Source organism: Emys orbicularis, chromosome 2, assembly GCF_028017835.1.
Source record: "Emys orbicularis isolate rEmyOrb1 chromosome 2, rEmyOrb1.hap1, whole genome shotgun sequence".
In the NCBI taxonomy this organism is placed as follows: Eukaryota; Metazoa; Chordata; order Testudines; family Emydidae; genus Emys; species Emys orbicularis.
In genome coordinates, this window is record NC_088684.1 from 253,011,396 (window position 1) to 253,026,776 (window position 15,381).

The following is a 15,381-nucleotide window of genomic DNA, read 5'->3' on the forward strand; positions in this document are numbered from 1 at the left end:
GCTAAAAAAAGTTTGTCTAGTGAATTTAATGGAAAACACAAAAAGGACTGAATTATTTTAGCTACAAAATTCCTTTAGCACAGGTGGTTGCAAGTATCCTTGGCAGATAAGGTACAAAGGATACAATTTAAATCAGACAGTGCCATATTTGGGTAAATTATAACTGCTAATCAACAGTCATCTAAACATGACAGCCATGTTACTTATTGTTTAACAGAAGCCTTCCCTTTTCTAATCTGCCTTTTCTCCTACCCTGCTCCTCCTGGGCTGTTGTAACATCACAGATAGAGTTCAGTCTCAAAACACTGAATTATTTAGGAACAAAGGAAGAACTGAAGGAATTGAACAGGAGAAACAAAGCTGATTACCCTATAAGAAGCAAGCTGTTTTTTCTAATAGCATATTGCTAACCAGCAACAATAGGAAAGGAAATATATAGAAAATGGAGTTTTATAAGACATGGTATTTTTCCAGTGTGTCTGAAAGTGGCTGGCTCTTAAAAAAAAATGCAGAAGTGATATTTCTCCTTTAACCTCACACTTCGATTTAAACCCCCCGAAATATTTAATTCAAGTTAAGGAGAGAAAGGAAAACTTGAAAGGAAAATGCACATATTATATGCAATGCAGTTGTTTGACAATCACATAAATGTTCTTCCACCATGTATAAATGGTGAAATATGGCTTTAAAAATTTTTATTTTGCTTTTTCTAATCCGGACAGCAGTAGTCCATCCTTCAGAAAAAGTGATATTATTTATGACACGACTAACGTAATATTGTATCTAGGGCTGTCGATTAATCGCAGTTAACTCGCGCAATTAATTCAAAAAAATTAATTGCGATTACTTGCACTTTTAATCGCATTGTTAAACAATAGAATACCGATTGAAATTTATTAAGTATTTTGGATGCTTTTCTACATTTTTAAATTGATTTCAATTACAACACAGAATACAAAGTGTGCAGTGCTCACTTTATATTATTTTTATTACAAATATTTGCACTGTAAAAAATGATAAACAAAGAAATAGTGTTTTTCAATTCACCTCATACAAGTACCATAATGCAATATCTTTATCATGAAAGTGCAACTTACAAATGTAGATTTTTTGTTGTTACATAACTGCACTCAAAAAAACAAAACAATGTAAAACTTTAGAGCCACAGTTCTACTTCTTGTTCAGCCAATCGCTAAGACAAACAAGTTTGTTTACATTTACGGGATACAATGCTGCCTGTTTCTTATTTACAACATCACCTGAAAGCGAGACCAGCATTTACATGGCACTTTTGTAGCCGGCATTGCAAGGCATTTACATGCCAGATAAGCTAACATTCGTATGCCCCTTCATGCTTCAGCCACCATTCCAGAGGACATGCTTCCATGCTGATATTGCTCCTTTAAAAAAATGTGTTAATTAAATTTGTAACGCACTCCTTGGGGGAAAATTGTATGTCTTCTGCTTTGTTTTACCCGTGTTCTGCCATATATTTCATGTTATAGCAGTCTCGGATGATGACCCAGCAGATGATATTCATTTTAAGAACACGTTCACTTCAGATTTGACAAAACGCAAAGAAGGTACCAATGTGAGATTTCTAAAGATAGCTACAGCACTCGACCCAAGATTTAAGAATCTGAAGTGCCGTCCAAAATCTGAGAGGGATGAGGTGTGGAGCATTCTTTCAGAAGTCTTAAAAGAGCAACATTCCTATGTGGAAACTACAGAACCCGAACCACCAAAAAAGAAAATCAACCTTCTGCTGGTGGCATCTGACTCAGATGATGAAAATGAATATACGTTGCTCCGCACTGCTTTGGATTGTTATTGAGCAGAACCCATCATCGGCATGGACGCATGTCCCCTGGAAGGGTAGTTGAAGCATGAAGGGACATAGGAATCTTTAGAGCATCTGGCAGGTAAATATCTTGCAATGCCAGCTACAACTGTGCCATGCAAACACTTATTGTCACTTTCAGGTAACATTGTAAACAAGAAGCAGACAGCATTATCTCCTGCAAATGTAAACAAACTTGTTTGTCTGAGCCATTGGCTGAACAAAACTTAGGACGGAGTGGACATGCAGGCTCTAAAATTTTACATTGTTTTATTTTTGAGTGCAGTCATTTTTTTGTACCTAATTCTACATTTGTAAGTTCAACTTTCATGATAAAGAGATTGTACTACATTATTTGTATTAGGTGAATTGAAAAAAACTATTTATTTTGTTTTTTACTGTGCAAATATTTGCAATCAAAAATAATAATATAAAGTGAGCACTGTGCACTTTGTATTCGGTGTGGTAATTGAAATCAATATATTTGAAAATGTAGAAAACATCCAAAAATATTTAAATAAATGGTATTCTTTAACAGTGTGATTAATCACGATAATTTTTTTTAATCGCTTGACAGCCGAATTGTATCAGAAATTATCTAGTTTCCTTCCTCTTTAATACTACTTTTACATTCAGAATAATATTTGTTTAAAATTTAAACAGAAAATTTAATTTTAAATCTTTAATTTTTTGTTGAATTTTTAAATCAGTAAAGAATGGAAGAGAGTGTGCCAGTTCATTTAGGTTCTCTGTCAAATCCTGTTGGACTGATATTGCATTCAAAAGTATATTTTTAATTATACAGATTTTTGAATATTTATTATAAAAATATTGCCACAAATGCAGGCATGTTTTGTTCGTAGATTCTTGCCTTGCTCTGAGATTGGAAAAAATACAATGCAAAGGGTTGGTCTGATGCCATCCTTAAGAACTGTCTTTTCGTAAGACTCATTGTTTAGGTACTGCCCAATTACCCATGCATATATTTCCTTCTATTGTGAAACAAAGAAAATGGAAAGCTTAAACCCAACCTTGCAAACCTTAAAACAATTTGAAACAAAATCTGGAATCTCTCCATGCAAAACAGAATTACACCCTGATTCCTAGAATATGCATAGCGACATTAAAAATTAAAAAAAAAAAAAAAAAAAGTTTACCTCAGGGGATGCAAATCCTAAATATTCCCAATCCCATGTTCCACCAGCAAAGCTATAAATTAAATCAGATACATCATGTAATTTATTAGCAGAATAAAGTACGAACAATGGCTCCCCCAGTCTACAATTGTAAATCATCTTTGAGGTGAACTCCTCATCTGTTTAACAACATACATTTATAAAAATGTTTCAGAAGACTGAATAATTAAATTATTTAAAATTCTGGATTTTGAAAATTATTCTCAGCAATTATTTAAATAGTGTTTGGTGAGTGCCAAGTATGTAAGTGGCTATTTTGAAGTACAGGACGTGAAATGAGGTCACAAGTACTCAGCTAGCTATTAACACATCACAAAACTGTGTGTGAATATACTATAAAAATTCATATCTAGTACACTGACTAAACTGGGCAAGAATCATTACACCCAAATTATGCTTCACTGTCACAATGGCTTGGAGGGTAGAACAACTGAGTGGGTGAGTATATGTTATAATTATACTTATTAACTATTATTGTAATTCACAACTTGACATATCAATGTAATTTAGAAAAAACAGAAAAAACTAAAAGAGAATGATTTTTAGGTTTACATCCTTTCTCTAGAAGAAAAGAGAAATGTGGGGATAAAATAGTATACACACACCAAACCTACCAGTAACTTTTAACAATTAAAATGTAATCTAAACAAAACACTGAGCAGCAAAAATATTGCTTCTCTGAATCAGTTCGATCAATCACATTACTCTATTAAGATCTTTATTCTATTAACAAGCTGTCTTCAGTTTAACACCTTTCACTTGTCAGCTAACCAGACAGCAATGGAAGTGTATACAGCAATTTGAGTTGGCATCCACAAGGTGCCATAAGAATGAAATGAAAACGCCAATCTATCAAAAATATAGGAATTGTGAATGAGTTTATTTGGCTTTCTAGCTAAAGGAGGAAATCAATGACTTCCCCATACATCTAGTCAGCCTCTGCAGCTTCCTAAACTCCAAGGGAGGATTCCTACCAAAGCATGGGCTCTATCTCCCGTGCTGATATTGCAACTGCACCTGTGTGGAAAGAGTTGGCAAAAAAACAACCAACCAACCAAACTGGTGAAAATCCTGCCTGGTTTTAGGTTTCATTACAAATTTAAAAGTCAGCCAAGATTCCTCATTTTCAGTTCCAAAATGAAAATGAGAGACACTTGGCAATTTAATGGAGTTTCACATTCTGAAGTTTAAAGTGAAAGGGTGTAATTTCACATATGGAGATATACCCATCTCATAGAACTGGAAGGGACCTGAAAGGTCATCAAGTCCAGCCCCCTACCTTCACTAGCAGGACCAAGTACTGATTTTGCCCCAGATCCCTAGGTATCCCCCTCAAGGATTGAACTCTCAACCCTGGGTTCAGCAGACCAATGCTCAAACCACTGAGCTATCCCTCCCCTCAATTTAACTAGGCAAAGCACATCAATGGGCATTGTCTGCCTACATCAAAATCCTCACTCGCTCGTGGCAACTACATGCGGACCCACCCGAGGATTGCCGCTGGGACCCGCGCCCGAGTCACACGAACGGCAGCAGCTCCCCCCGTGAATCAAATGAAGAAAGTGTTTGTTGAGCCAGTGACCTACAACTACAAAATGGTCAGCTCTGTTTTGCTTTGATGTGTATGTCAAAGCAAGCACTAGTTTGAGGGGTAAGTTCACAGAGCTTGGTAGCTGTAACCTGAACTTTTTTGGTTTGCCCTCTCTTTTTATACCTAAATTACCTGCGTCTTGGAGCTTCTGGTGAGTCTGCAGGGGCAACTCCACGGGCCACAGAGGCCAAAAACTCTTGCCTCTTCTGCTGCACAAGACATGCGGCACGGATTATTTTATGACGAGGAGTACGAAGATAAGGCCTATTTACTTTCTGAGCAAGGTCTTCCGTAACCATTTCTAAGTCTGTCTGTAACAGAAAATAAACAAAGTGTACCATGTAATGTTACAACAAAATAAAACCGTTAAATGAACAACTGGCATAACTGCACTGTAAACATGCTATACAATAAGTCCTCGCTTAACATTGTAGTTATGTTCCTGAAAAATGCTACTTTAAGCGAAACAATGTTAAGTGAATCCAAGGGGGGGGAGGGGTTTAGGTTCCAGGAAAAAAAATTTCGCCAGACAAAAGACAACACACACACACACACAGAGTATATGTTTTAAACAAACCATTTAATACTGTACACAGCAATAATGACTGTGAAGCTTGGTTGAGGTGGTGAAGTCAGAGGGTGGAAGAGGGTGGGATATTTCCCGAGGAATGCCTTACTGCTAAACGATGAACTAGCACTCGGCTGAGCCCTCAAGGGTTAACCCATTGTTGTTAATGTAGCGTCACACTTTACAAGGCAGCACGAATGGAGGAAGGGGAGACAGCATGGCAGAGAGAGACAGAGACACACACAGTGTGTGTGTGTGAGAGAGAGACAGAGACACGTGCATTACCCCTTTAAGTACACTAACCTTACTCTAAGTACATTGCCTTTTTAAGTAGATCAGCTAGTTGAGACAGCAGCTGCTGCCAGCAAGCTCCCTCCGTCTTGAGCCCTGTCCCCTGTCGTGTCCCCCGCTCTGTTCAGTGGAGATGGGGTAAAGGAGCGGGGGGCAGAGGAGGGAGGCAACCTGACATTAGCATCCCCGCACAGCAAGCAGGAGGCTCCCGGGAGCAGCAGCACACGGCAGTGGCGGGAGGGACAGCTGAACTGCCGGCAATGGATAGCCTGCTGGGCGGCTGCCGCACAGGGAACTTATGGGAGCGGGGAGCTGATGGTCCACCCTGGTTCCAAGCCCCCACCAGCTGGCTCCAACGGGCTGCTTTTTCTGCAAGCAGTGGACAAACCAGGTGGCTGCCAAACAACTTATAAGGGAGCATTGTGCAACTTTAAACGAGCATGTTCTGTATTTGATCAGCGACGGAACAACAAAACAACGTTAACTGGGACGACGTTAAGTGAGGAGTTCCTGTACTGAATAATTCAATTTCTCTAGAGATACCATCCTGACAGGATTCTCACTCCTGGGTGTTAGCTCCTTAACAAGAAACTGATTGAACTCCCTCAGCCCTCAAAGAATTTTTACCACTGAGGGCAGAGGTGTGCTAAGACAATGCCTATCATGCTGATCAATACTGTCTCATTGTTTCCTTGTACTCCCTATCTGTCTTTATCCATCCTGTCTTATTCTTAAATTGTAAGTTTTTTGGGGCAGGTTCTGTGTTTGTACAGTGTCTAGCATAATGGGTCCTGATCCTTAACTAGGGCTCTTAGGTGCTATGGAAATACATATATATAAATGAAGTTGTGAGGTATAGCGAGTCAAGCCCTCTAGTGCCATTGCATGCCATCCCCTGCTGGGTGTAATAAATACTGCCCTCTAATTCCAGTCAGTTCCTCCTTGATGGCCATCAACAAAGGGGCTGTCTGTTGAGAAAAGCATCATTCTGACATAACTTTCGTTCACCACATAATTCCCAAACTCTGTGGGGAGGTATCTTCTTTAATGTTTATGCCTTGATTCTTTTTCCTTTGGGGCATATTTTTGGTCATGGTTAATCATTTTGTATTGGTTTATCATCCTAGGGAGCTTCACTTCCTGTGCAAACGAAGGGACTGACTAGATCATTTAGAGGGCATTATTTACACCTGGCAGAGAAAGGAGATTTGATGGTCAATACAGGGCTTAGGCTTGCACTATACCCAAAGCCAGTGCCCTTAGGAATCAAAATTATTTTAGAATTGAGGGAGATCTGCTGGTCTCAGCCTAATCCAGGAATGAGAATCCTGTTCATATATCTTCAGAAAAGCAGAATTACAAGTGTATTTTTTTTTTCATTAAGAATCTGTTTGTCTTTAAAGCTGAAATAAAATATATTGCATTATAGACTAACCAATTCTGCCAAAAGTATTCTTCACTCCCTTCCCCCTAATTTGGTTGTAGCCTTAAAACCTTTAAAGACAGAATTCAAAATCATATAGACCCAACAATGAGTTTAATGCTACAGCAAAATAAACAGTTCATTATACACAGTTCTTGCCACGTCTTTGTCATTTTGAACTAAGTTTAAGAATTTTATATAGTCAGAAAACATGCAATATGGATAACTAGTATTACAAGAAAAATTAGTTCGGTCACAAAAAGCAAAACATACTTATTTTACCTGCATAAGTTCAAATATTTCTTTCTTTGTGCTTTTAGGTTCCAAAAAGAATCCATATGGATAAGAACACTTGAGAATGCGGCGAGTTTTTAAGAGCTCTTGTACTGCATCTTCAATGAAAGTGGTATCAGGACAGCCTTCTTCAGCTGTACAGTAACACAAGCATTGTAAAAACATTTTTCTGCTGACCTTAATAGTTTTATTATGAGAGTTTCCCCCAAAAGAAGTACAAGTGTGTGTTAATGTAAGATCAGAAATATTTTCCAAATAAAATCCAGTCCATACTGTAAATGGGTAGGTGTGGTTATGGTAAAAAAAAAGTAACTATGTATCACTAGCTTCTCTCTGACTCAAGTGATCTATTCCTTGTGTGTATTTAGAGTCTCATATACTTATTCTACTTCCTAATAGAAGCTTTTACTACTTTTTATTCACACTAACATTTCAGAATGAGAAATTACACCATGTAATAGGCCCTAATGGGCCCTATCCATAAAAGGCCTATCCAGAAGGACAGATAAGATTGCTCACTTGGGTCAGCTGGGTAAAACTGCCAGCAGTGACAACCTGACCAGGTCTGAATTTCCACTCTTGCAGGTGGTGACATAGCAGGTCATCTTCATACAGTTTCAATACAAACTTACGCCCATGATCCTGCAAAGAGCTCCTCGTGCGCAACCCCTGCATACACGGAGAGCTCACTGGAGGATCAAGACTTTATTTCTTTCTTATGGGTACACTTTCTACAAAGTAAGAAAAACTGATTCAGAACAGATCACATGTAACAAGTTGTGTACTGTGCTGTGCGCTGGTTGAATCAAATCATCTTTCCTCACCTTAAAGGTGACTGCATTTCAGAAGCAAGTGATTCTTCCTATATAGCATACATGCTGTGGTTCCTAATGAACCTTGGGATCCTTCAGAGTGTAAGTCACTACATAAATGTAAGATACCATTAAGAGTCTGAAATTCATACTTCACTGTTTCCTCAAGCAATTTTCATTAACATTGTTTTGTCCTTTCTCCCAGATATTTTAAATAAATACATGGAATCAGGTGTGGGGGGCTGTTACACATAAATACTGAAAGAGAATTGTTATCTCTTAACAACAAAGGACTCAAACTCAAGTTAACATCAGATGAACTGAGGACTGACAAAGGCTGAAAGTTCAAAGACTGAAATGTACAGAAGTAGCAGTCTGAAATATCTCATTTCTTGTAGGCATCAATATAAGTAAAGAAAAATCTGAAGAACAAAATTGTTCTTTTAGTGTAAAGAGATATTTGACTTCAGACCACTGTTATATAAATCAGTAAATACCAACAAACACTACTTACTTCCACTGAGAGCTCTACTCAACTGCTCCATCTTTTCTTTGGCAGTTTTTAGAAGGCGCTGTTCTAACTAAAAAAAGGGACATAAATAAAATTCAACAAATTCATCTAATTTTTGGACTAATAAAGTGGGGGGAAAATTTATTAGAAACTGTTTGGATCATACCTGATAGCTGAGCTCATGGTTCTTAAACCTCGTGTAATAATGCATAAACCTATCAAGCTCTTGAAATCGTCTATGTTTCTTTTCAGCCTAGAAAATAAGAAATCAAACATGAGTCATCCATTTAGACTTATATTATTTTAACAATCATCAGCAAATACAAAAGTATAGTCAGCTGTTTCAGACTATTAGACATTTATACACAAATACCATGGTAATGGGTACTGTTTAAGACATACTCCTGGAGGAATTCTGTGCCAAAAAAATTAAAAATTCTGCGCACAATATTTTAAAATTCTGCCAATTTTATTTGTCAAAATAATACTACATAATCACGCCAGTTTCAGTTATTTTGGTAATTTATTTCAAAATACCTGTCAGCAAGCTTGTCTGTAACAATACAGACATACAAACAAAAAATTCTCCCAGGAGTAGAGAGTTAAAGAAACCCCTATGACAACCCAGTTCCTGTTTCACCCCCTCCTCCCTTCCCCCCCAAACCCAGCCATGGGGCCAGACCCCAGCCAATACACCTGAAGCCCCTTCCTCCCTAGCCCAGCCGCAGGGGCCCACAGCTCAGACACCTGCCCCCCCAAGAGCCCAGCTGCAGGGGCCCCCTGTCCCAGATACCCACACATCCTTCCCCCCCAGAGCTCAGCTGCAGGGGCCCCCTAGCCTAGACACCCGCCCCCCTCCACCACCAGAGCACAGCCGCAGGGCCCCCTCTCAGCCCCCACCACCACCAGAGCACAGCCGCAGGGCCCCCTCCCAACCCCCCCCAGCCTCCTCCATCCCCAAAGCCCAGCTACAGGGTCCCCCCAGCCCAGACACCCTCCCCCTCGAGTCCAGCCTTGCCCCGCCAGCCCAAACCCCCCTCCTTCCCAGTGCCCAGGGATCCAGAGGGAAAAACAGCCTGATGCTCGGTCCCAGGCTTGAGTGGAGTTTCCTGCATGTCGCTGTCTCCTTCCCTCAGAGTGTGTAGGGAACTGCAGCTGCCGGGAATGCTCCAGCTCCCGCTCCCCCCAGCAGTGTCTTCTATGTGCAAACTGGGCTCTGCTGGATCCAGTGGCCCCTAGTGGTGGCCAGCAGCACTGCAGCCCATTTCTGTGGGCGGGGTGGGAAAGGAAATTCTGCACGCACATTAATTTTTGCAAAATTCTGCATTATGCAGTGGTGCAGAATTCGCCTAGGAGTAGTCTAAGACAGACAGAAAGGTAATGTTTTGAAATCAGAAGTCTGACAGATACAGCCATCAGAACTGAGGAATTGAGATTTTGTGCCTATAGAGCAACCTTTAAACAGAGGACCTCAAAGTACATTGCAAACATCAATTAAGCCAAATGACACTTCTCTGAGGCAGGGCGGGTAATTACAGGACTACTACTCTGATTGCAGAGAATGGTAACCATGGTAGAGAGAGATGAAATGACTTTCCCAACATCACACAGTGGGTTAGTAGCAGAACAGAGAACCCAGTTGTCTTTGTTCCCAGTATAACACAAGCCTGACAGTATTTTCTTCCTGTTACCTCAATATGATATTTAGAGTTATAATTCACTTTTGTTCCACTGAGGACCTTGGATGGGGAAAATTAAACTCTAATAAATTCTTCTCAGGGACACCAATTCAGAATCTTAGGCAAGACAGAAAATTACAGCCTAAGTATTTTATTGGCGCCAATACAGTTTAATCTCCTACCTCCACTGTCATTTCCTTGGACTGTTCCTCTACATGCTGAATGATTTCATAGCGAGTGCACCTGTAATAGCCTCCAGTAGAAGAGCTGTGCTTCTTCCATTCTTCTAGGCAAATCCAGCAAAAGTCATATTTGCACTTCAGAAGAAGAAGAAAACAAAACTAATATCTGCATCCAATCATGTTACAGATTTCCAGTACTGCATCACTATTCCACCACAACCAACTGAAGCGACAGAATTCACAGGAATAGTACATTCCCCCATATGTTTATATGTCAAAAGAAAATGCCCGAGGACCCTCCTAGCAGATGTATTCTATGGTGCCATATAAAGGTACAGTTTGATTCTCAGACATAGGGCAGGAGTGCTTTGCATGCTATAAATTAAGTCTGGGGTGGGTGCACAGAACGAGATGTTGAGTAGAGCTGGATGGGACTATATCAACATAATGTTTCTGTTGAAAAATATCAGTTTGTTAAAAACTGAAACTGTTTGTGGGGCAGTCTCAGTTTCAATTATTATTATCATTATTTTTTTTAACTCAAAGGTTTTGGAAAAAGTTTTGAAATTGTCAAAGATAATAAGCTAATCATAGAAAAGGCTGCAGAATGGAGGGAGAGGTTTGGCTAAAGGCTCTCCTTGCTCTGCATCCCGATCAGTAGCTCCCTACTGCCACAGCAGCTTTGTGTGAGGGGCTGGGTAGCTGTCTCATGGTCAACACTCAGGGCTGTGAGCATAGGCTCCAGCAGCTGGAGAAGGGGAGCTTCCCTGGCCCTTTGATATTCTACTTTAACCTACACTTCTGCCACATGTGGGTGTGTGAAGGAAGGAACCATCATTCTTGGGGCTGCTACCTGTCCCAAGGGCGATTTTGCAGCTGAGGTGCTGCTGTTTCTTGGGAGCTTTCCTGCTTGAGGAGGGAGGCCATAGAAAAATGTACCCTAGCCTTAGCACTTGAGAGGCGCCTGAGTCTTTGCAGAGCAGGCACAAATCTCCATCCAGGGGAGGTACAGGAGACACAACGTCTGGCCTTCTTAGCTTTCTCCACCAGGCTGAACTCCACATGGGTGAGGCAGGGCATGAAGAGTTCCAGTGACTCTGAAGAGAAAGGGAGTCCCCCTGTGCTGATAAAAGTAGACCAAGACAGCCTAGTGACTTTAAGCCTGTTTTTCCTCCTCCTCTTCAAATTTGCTCTGCAGCAGGGAGGAGATGGTCTGCCTGCCTGAAGCTGAAGAGACAGATGAAAAACTGGTGGTTCCTCAGAGGTGGAGCCACACATTCCATGCCTCTAATTGACAGGTCTGGTCTGTCTCCAGGGCTGCATAGAGCAGAGACTCAGTGTCATTGATCTGTGAATCTCATTATGAATAAGAAAGATGAGTGATCTTAACTAAGGCCCAGATGCTCAGAAGTATTTAAGTGCTTAACTCCCATTGAAATCATGGAAGTCAGTCTAAGTCCTATGAAACTAAAGAAGGTATTTAAGTTGGTCACTTAAAAGAAGCCATTCAAGCAGTGGTCAAGACATGCAAATTAATAATATTAACAATCTTAAATTCAAATTAAATCCCACAACTTCTCTCTATTTATCAATATTTGCTTATGTCTCCTTTCCAGGAATACATAGTCTAAACAATTTGGGGTTTCACTCAAAAAGCTATTACTACTTAAATTATAATAGAATTTCAATACTGCATTAAAATTAGTACAAGAACAAGTTAAATCTAATCCCTTGGCAGTGCTTTGGCAAACTCCATCTCACCAGTGATGCTGAATTCTCGGTGTTGTGATGATGATGTAGAAGCAGTGGTGGTTGGAAGGTTGCTTCCTCTTGATGCTGTGTTGTGGTTTTATTGTTCTTAGCTGTCTTGTTGCTTTTTGTTTGCTTGTAGAGATGAAATGAAGTGGCTAAACTAAGATGAGTGCTGAGAGCTAGAGTGTAACTGGGCAAGTGTGTGTAACAGTACATAAGGGTAAAGGTATAAGCATAAGAGAGTGTTTCAGTTCAGAGAAATTTATACACTTCTTTTTCCATGGCCTCACTGAAAGTGGAAGACAGACCTCTTTCAGGGGTACAGCTGGATTTAAGTATCAGCTGCTGTCAGCTTCCATTGGCTCAACATCTTTACTGGATTGTGCTGGTACCATCTTCAGCTCGTGAATATTCAATCTACTATTGCATATGCAGCAGAGTTGTTATTCTTCAGCTTTATGGGTATATTGATTTTTGATATTTAAAGTTTTAACTCTCTCTTTTAATCAATTTATTTTCTGAGTTATCCCTTTAGATCCATCAGTGTTTAATAGGAGCAGAAATTATGTTTCAAATGAGTCCAAATACTCCTATTTCCTGTATAAAAGCTCTTGAAATAGTCAGGTCTTAAAATAGTCTTCAGGCCTTTCAGGTCTTAAAATAGCCTTTTTAAATATAAAAGATTCTTAAAGAGAGTATTTAAATGTAAATGGTCAAAGAAAGTATTGTCTTTTCTTTGTACCATCCTTGGAAAGATTCTTCTTGTTTTTCTGAGCTTGATAAGGAGCTGCTTACGCATTGCCAGATAACTAACTGTTTTCCCAATTAATATAAATACTTTCTATACTCAAATGGCTTCTTACATTAGTAACCAGTTATAGCATTAAATGGCTTAGCTACATTTGTACATAAAATATCTTACTTTTCATATAATGGTATCAGGCAGTTATTATATGAAGGCCCGCATTTAGATATAAAATATTTGCAAATATACATGTCAAAATAAGCTTATAGCATGTTAAGCATTTGAGGGACAACAAAGGTTTTCACCTTTGAGTAGAAACACGAGTTAGAAGTAACCAGTATCTTCCATAAAACATTTCCCAACCATAAATGAGTCTTCTTGGTTGCTTGCCTTTTGAGCAAATGGTTCCTAGATTTACAACCTACTATTTGTTGTACATTCACAATATGCAATTAAAGACACTTATCAAATACTCTATACAAGGTCAAAATCCCAATTACTAAAATTTATATACATCTTCCAAAGGATAACGTAAAAAGAAAATAGTACAGAATGTTAAAACAAAATAGAAGCTATAAAGCTGCATACAAGAGCCTGTGTGAACACAAATGAAGGTAATAAATATGGTTTAACAGGCAAGGTGGTGTCATCCTCTTTGACACTTTGTTCTCACTGTTTGACAGAATGCAGACATTTCCTAGGAATTTCCTTAATTAGATTGAGCATTTCATTATAAAATTAACCAAAAAACATAAGCATGTGAGCTATCATATTCTCCAAGCATCTTGTGTATGAAAATAACAGTGTCCTAAAATTCAGTAACAGTGAAGCCAATTACACAATAACCTAAAATTATAATAAATTATAATTGTTTTATTAATAACCTTTTTTGCATCAATACTGAGGTCTCTCCCCTATTATGTCCTTTACAAATCTTATGCTTACCCACCTATTTGATATTAAGAAGAATGCTAGAAGACCTGGAGGGATACAGCAAAAATAATTCTGAACTGATTTAGAGTAGATAAGGAATAAATGACAGCCAACAAAGAGACATTCTGGTGAAAAGCCAATGACTTCTCAAAATCATGGTCCAAAACATTTAGGACCCAATTCTGCACTTTGGGCTGTGTGGACATCTAATGGAGTGTGGCAGCTGCAGGGAGCCAGTTGTGACTTTCTAATATTCAACTGGTAGGATCTGGCAGAAATTAGAGCAGCAGGGAGACTACTCTAACTTCCGCCAAAGGCCTAAAGTCCATAAGAGAACTTACGCAAGAGGATGAACAAGTATAAGGGAGCTCCACTCCACCATGCGGCCCAGCCCTGGAATAACCCTTCCCCCTCCTCTTATATAAGGGAGAGGGGAGGCTAGCACAGGAAGTAGCAGAGTTGCCTCTATCAGCTTTCTCCTGATGGAGAGTTCCCCTACATAAAGGGAATTCAACACCAGTTATCTCTGGCCATTTTAAAGCCACTTTGTGCTGCTTACAAGGTGCAAAGCGTTCTTAGCAGACTGGAGAATCTGGCCCCTAGTTAGTACCTCAAATGCTGGTAGAACTGTAGTAGTGACACTAACTTATGTTTAATGGTGAAAGCCAATCAAGCCTATAGTATGCAACACTTGAAATCTTGTTGAGTTGAGCGTATTGCATGAGTTGAGCTCATTTGAAGAAAGAAAAAGATAAATGGTAAACCTAGAATGAACCAGTGAGGGCAAGGCAGGATCTGTTTCTGCTGGCAGCACAAACAACAAAATCCCTAAATATAGCAGAGGAAAAGTGAGGAGGAGTATGTGATGGGCGCAGAAAGAAAAAGCCATTTGCATGGTATGGAGAGACAGACAGACTCCTGGAAAAAAGAGAACTGTTTTCTAACCCAAGGTATATTTTGATAGAAGCCAACCTACCTAAACAAATAAGTGTTTGAAACCTTAGTAGTGATAGATACCCCCTTCTTAATCTGAAAACCTGACATTATTAAATGGACATATTAGCTGTTCTTGCTACTTTCACATAAGCTATTGTGATAGGGTCAGGCCAGATGGCTACAGGAGAGTAGTGGAAGGTAGATACATTAGCCCCAGATTAAGCAGGTCCCTTTTCCCTGAGTAAGATAACAGGGACTATTCCAGAACAATCAGGAACTTGTTAGAACCAATTAAGGCAAGCAGGCTAATTAGGACACCTGGAGCCAATTAGGAAGCTACTAGAACCAATTAAGGCAGGTAGGCTAATCAGGGTACATGGTTAAAAAAAGAAAGACCTCCCTTCAGTTAGGGAGAGGCACGTAAGGAGCTGGGAGCTAGAGGACGTTCTGCTGGAGGACTGAGGAATACAAATGCCATCAGGCATCAGGAAGAAGGTCCTGCGTTGAGGACAAAGAAGGTGCTGGCGGGAGGTCATGGGGAAAGTGACCCAGGGAGTTGTAGTTGTCACATAGCTGTTACAGGAGACACTGTAGACAGCTGTGATCCAGTAGAGGGAGGGCCCAGGTT

General features: G+C 39.7%; 1 protein-coding gene across 1 annotated transcript in view; it reads right to left on the reverse strand.

Annotated features, from left to right (window-relative positions):
- Positions 1 to 15,381, reverse strand: part of ANKIB1 (ankyrin repeat and IBR domain containing 1) — a 182,070-nt gene that overhangs the window by 5,971 nt on the left and 160,718 nt on the right. The window contains exons 12-17 of the mRNA XM_065398591.1: positions 10,388 to 10,522; positions 8,693 to 8,779; positions 8,530 to 8,596; positions 7,192 to 7,337; positions 4,760 to 4,938; positions 2,998 to 3,049 (exon numbers count right to left, since the gene is read on the reverse strand). Coding sequence (XP_065254663.1) covers positions 2,998 to 3,049; positions 4,760 to 4,938; positions 7,192 to 7,337; positions 8,530 to 8,596; positions 8,693 to 8,779; positions 10,388 to 10,522 — 666 coding nt within the window. The remainder of the gene's footprint in view (positions 1 to 2,997; positions 3,050 to 4,759; positions 4,939 to 7,191; positions 7,338 to 8,529; positions 8,597 to 8,692; positions 8,780 to 10,387; positions 10,523 to 15,381) is intronic.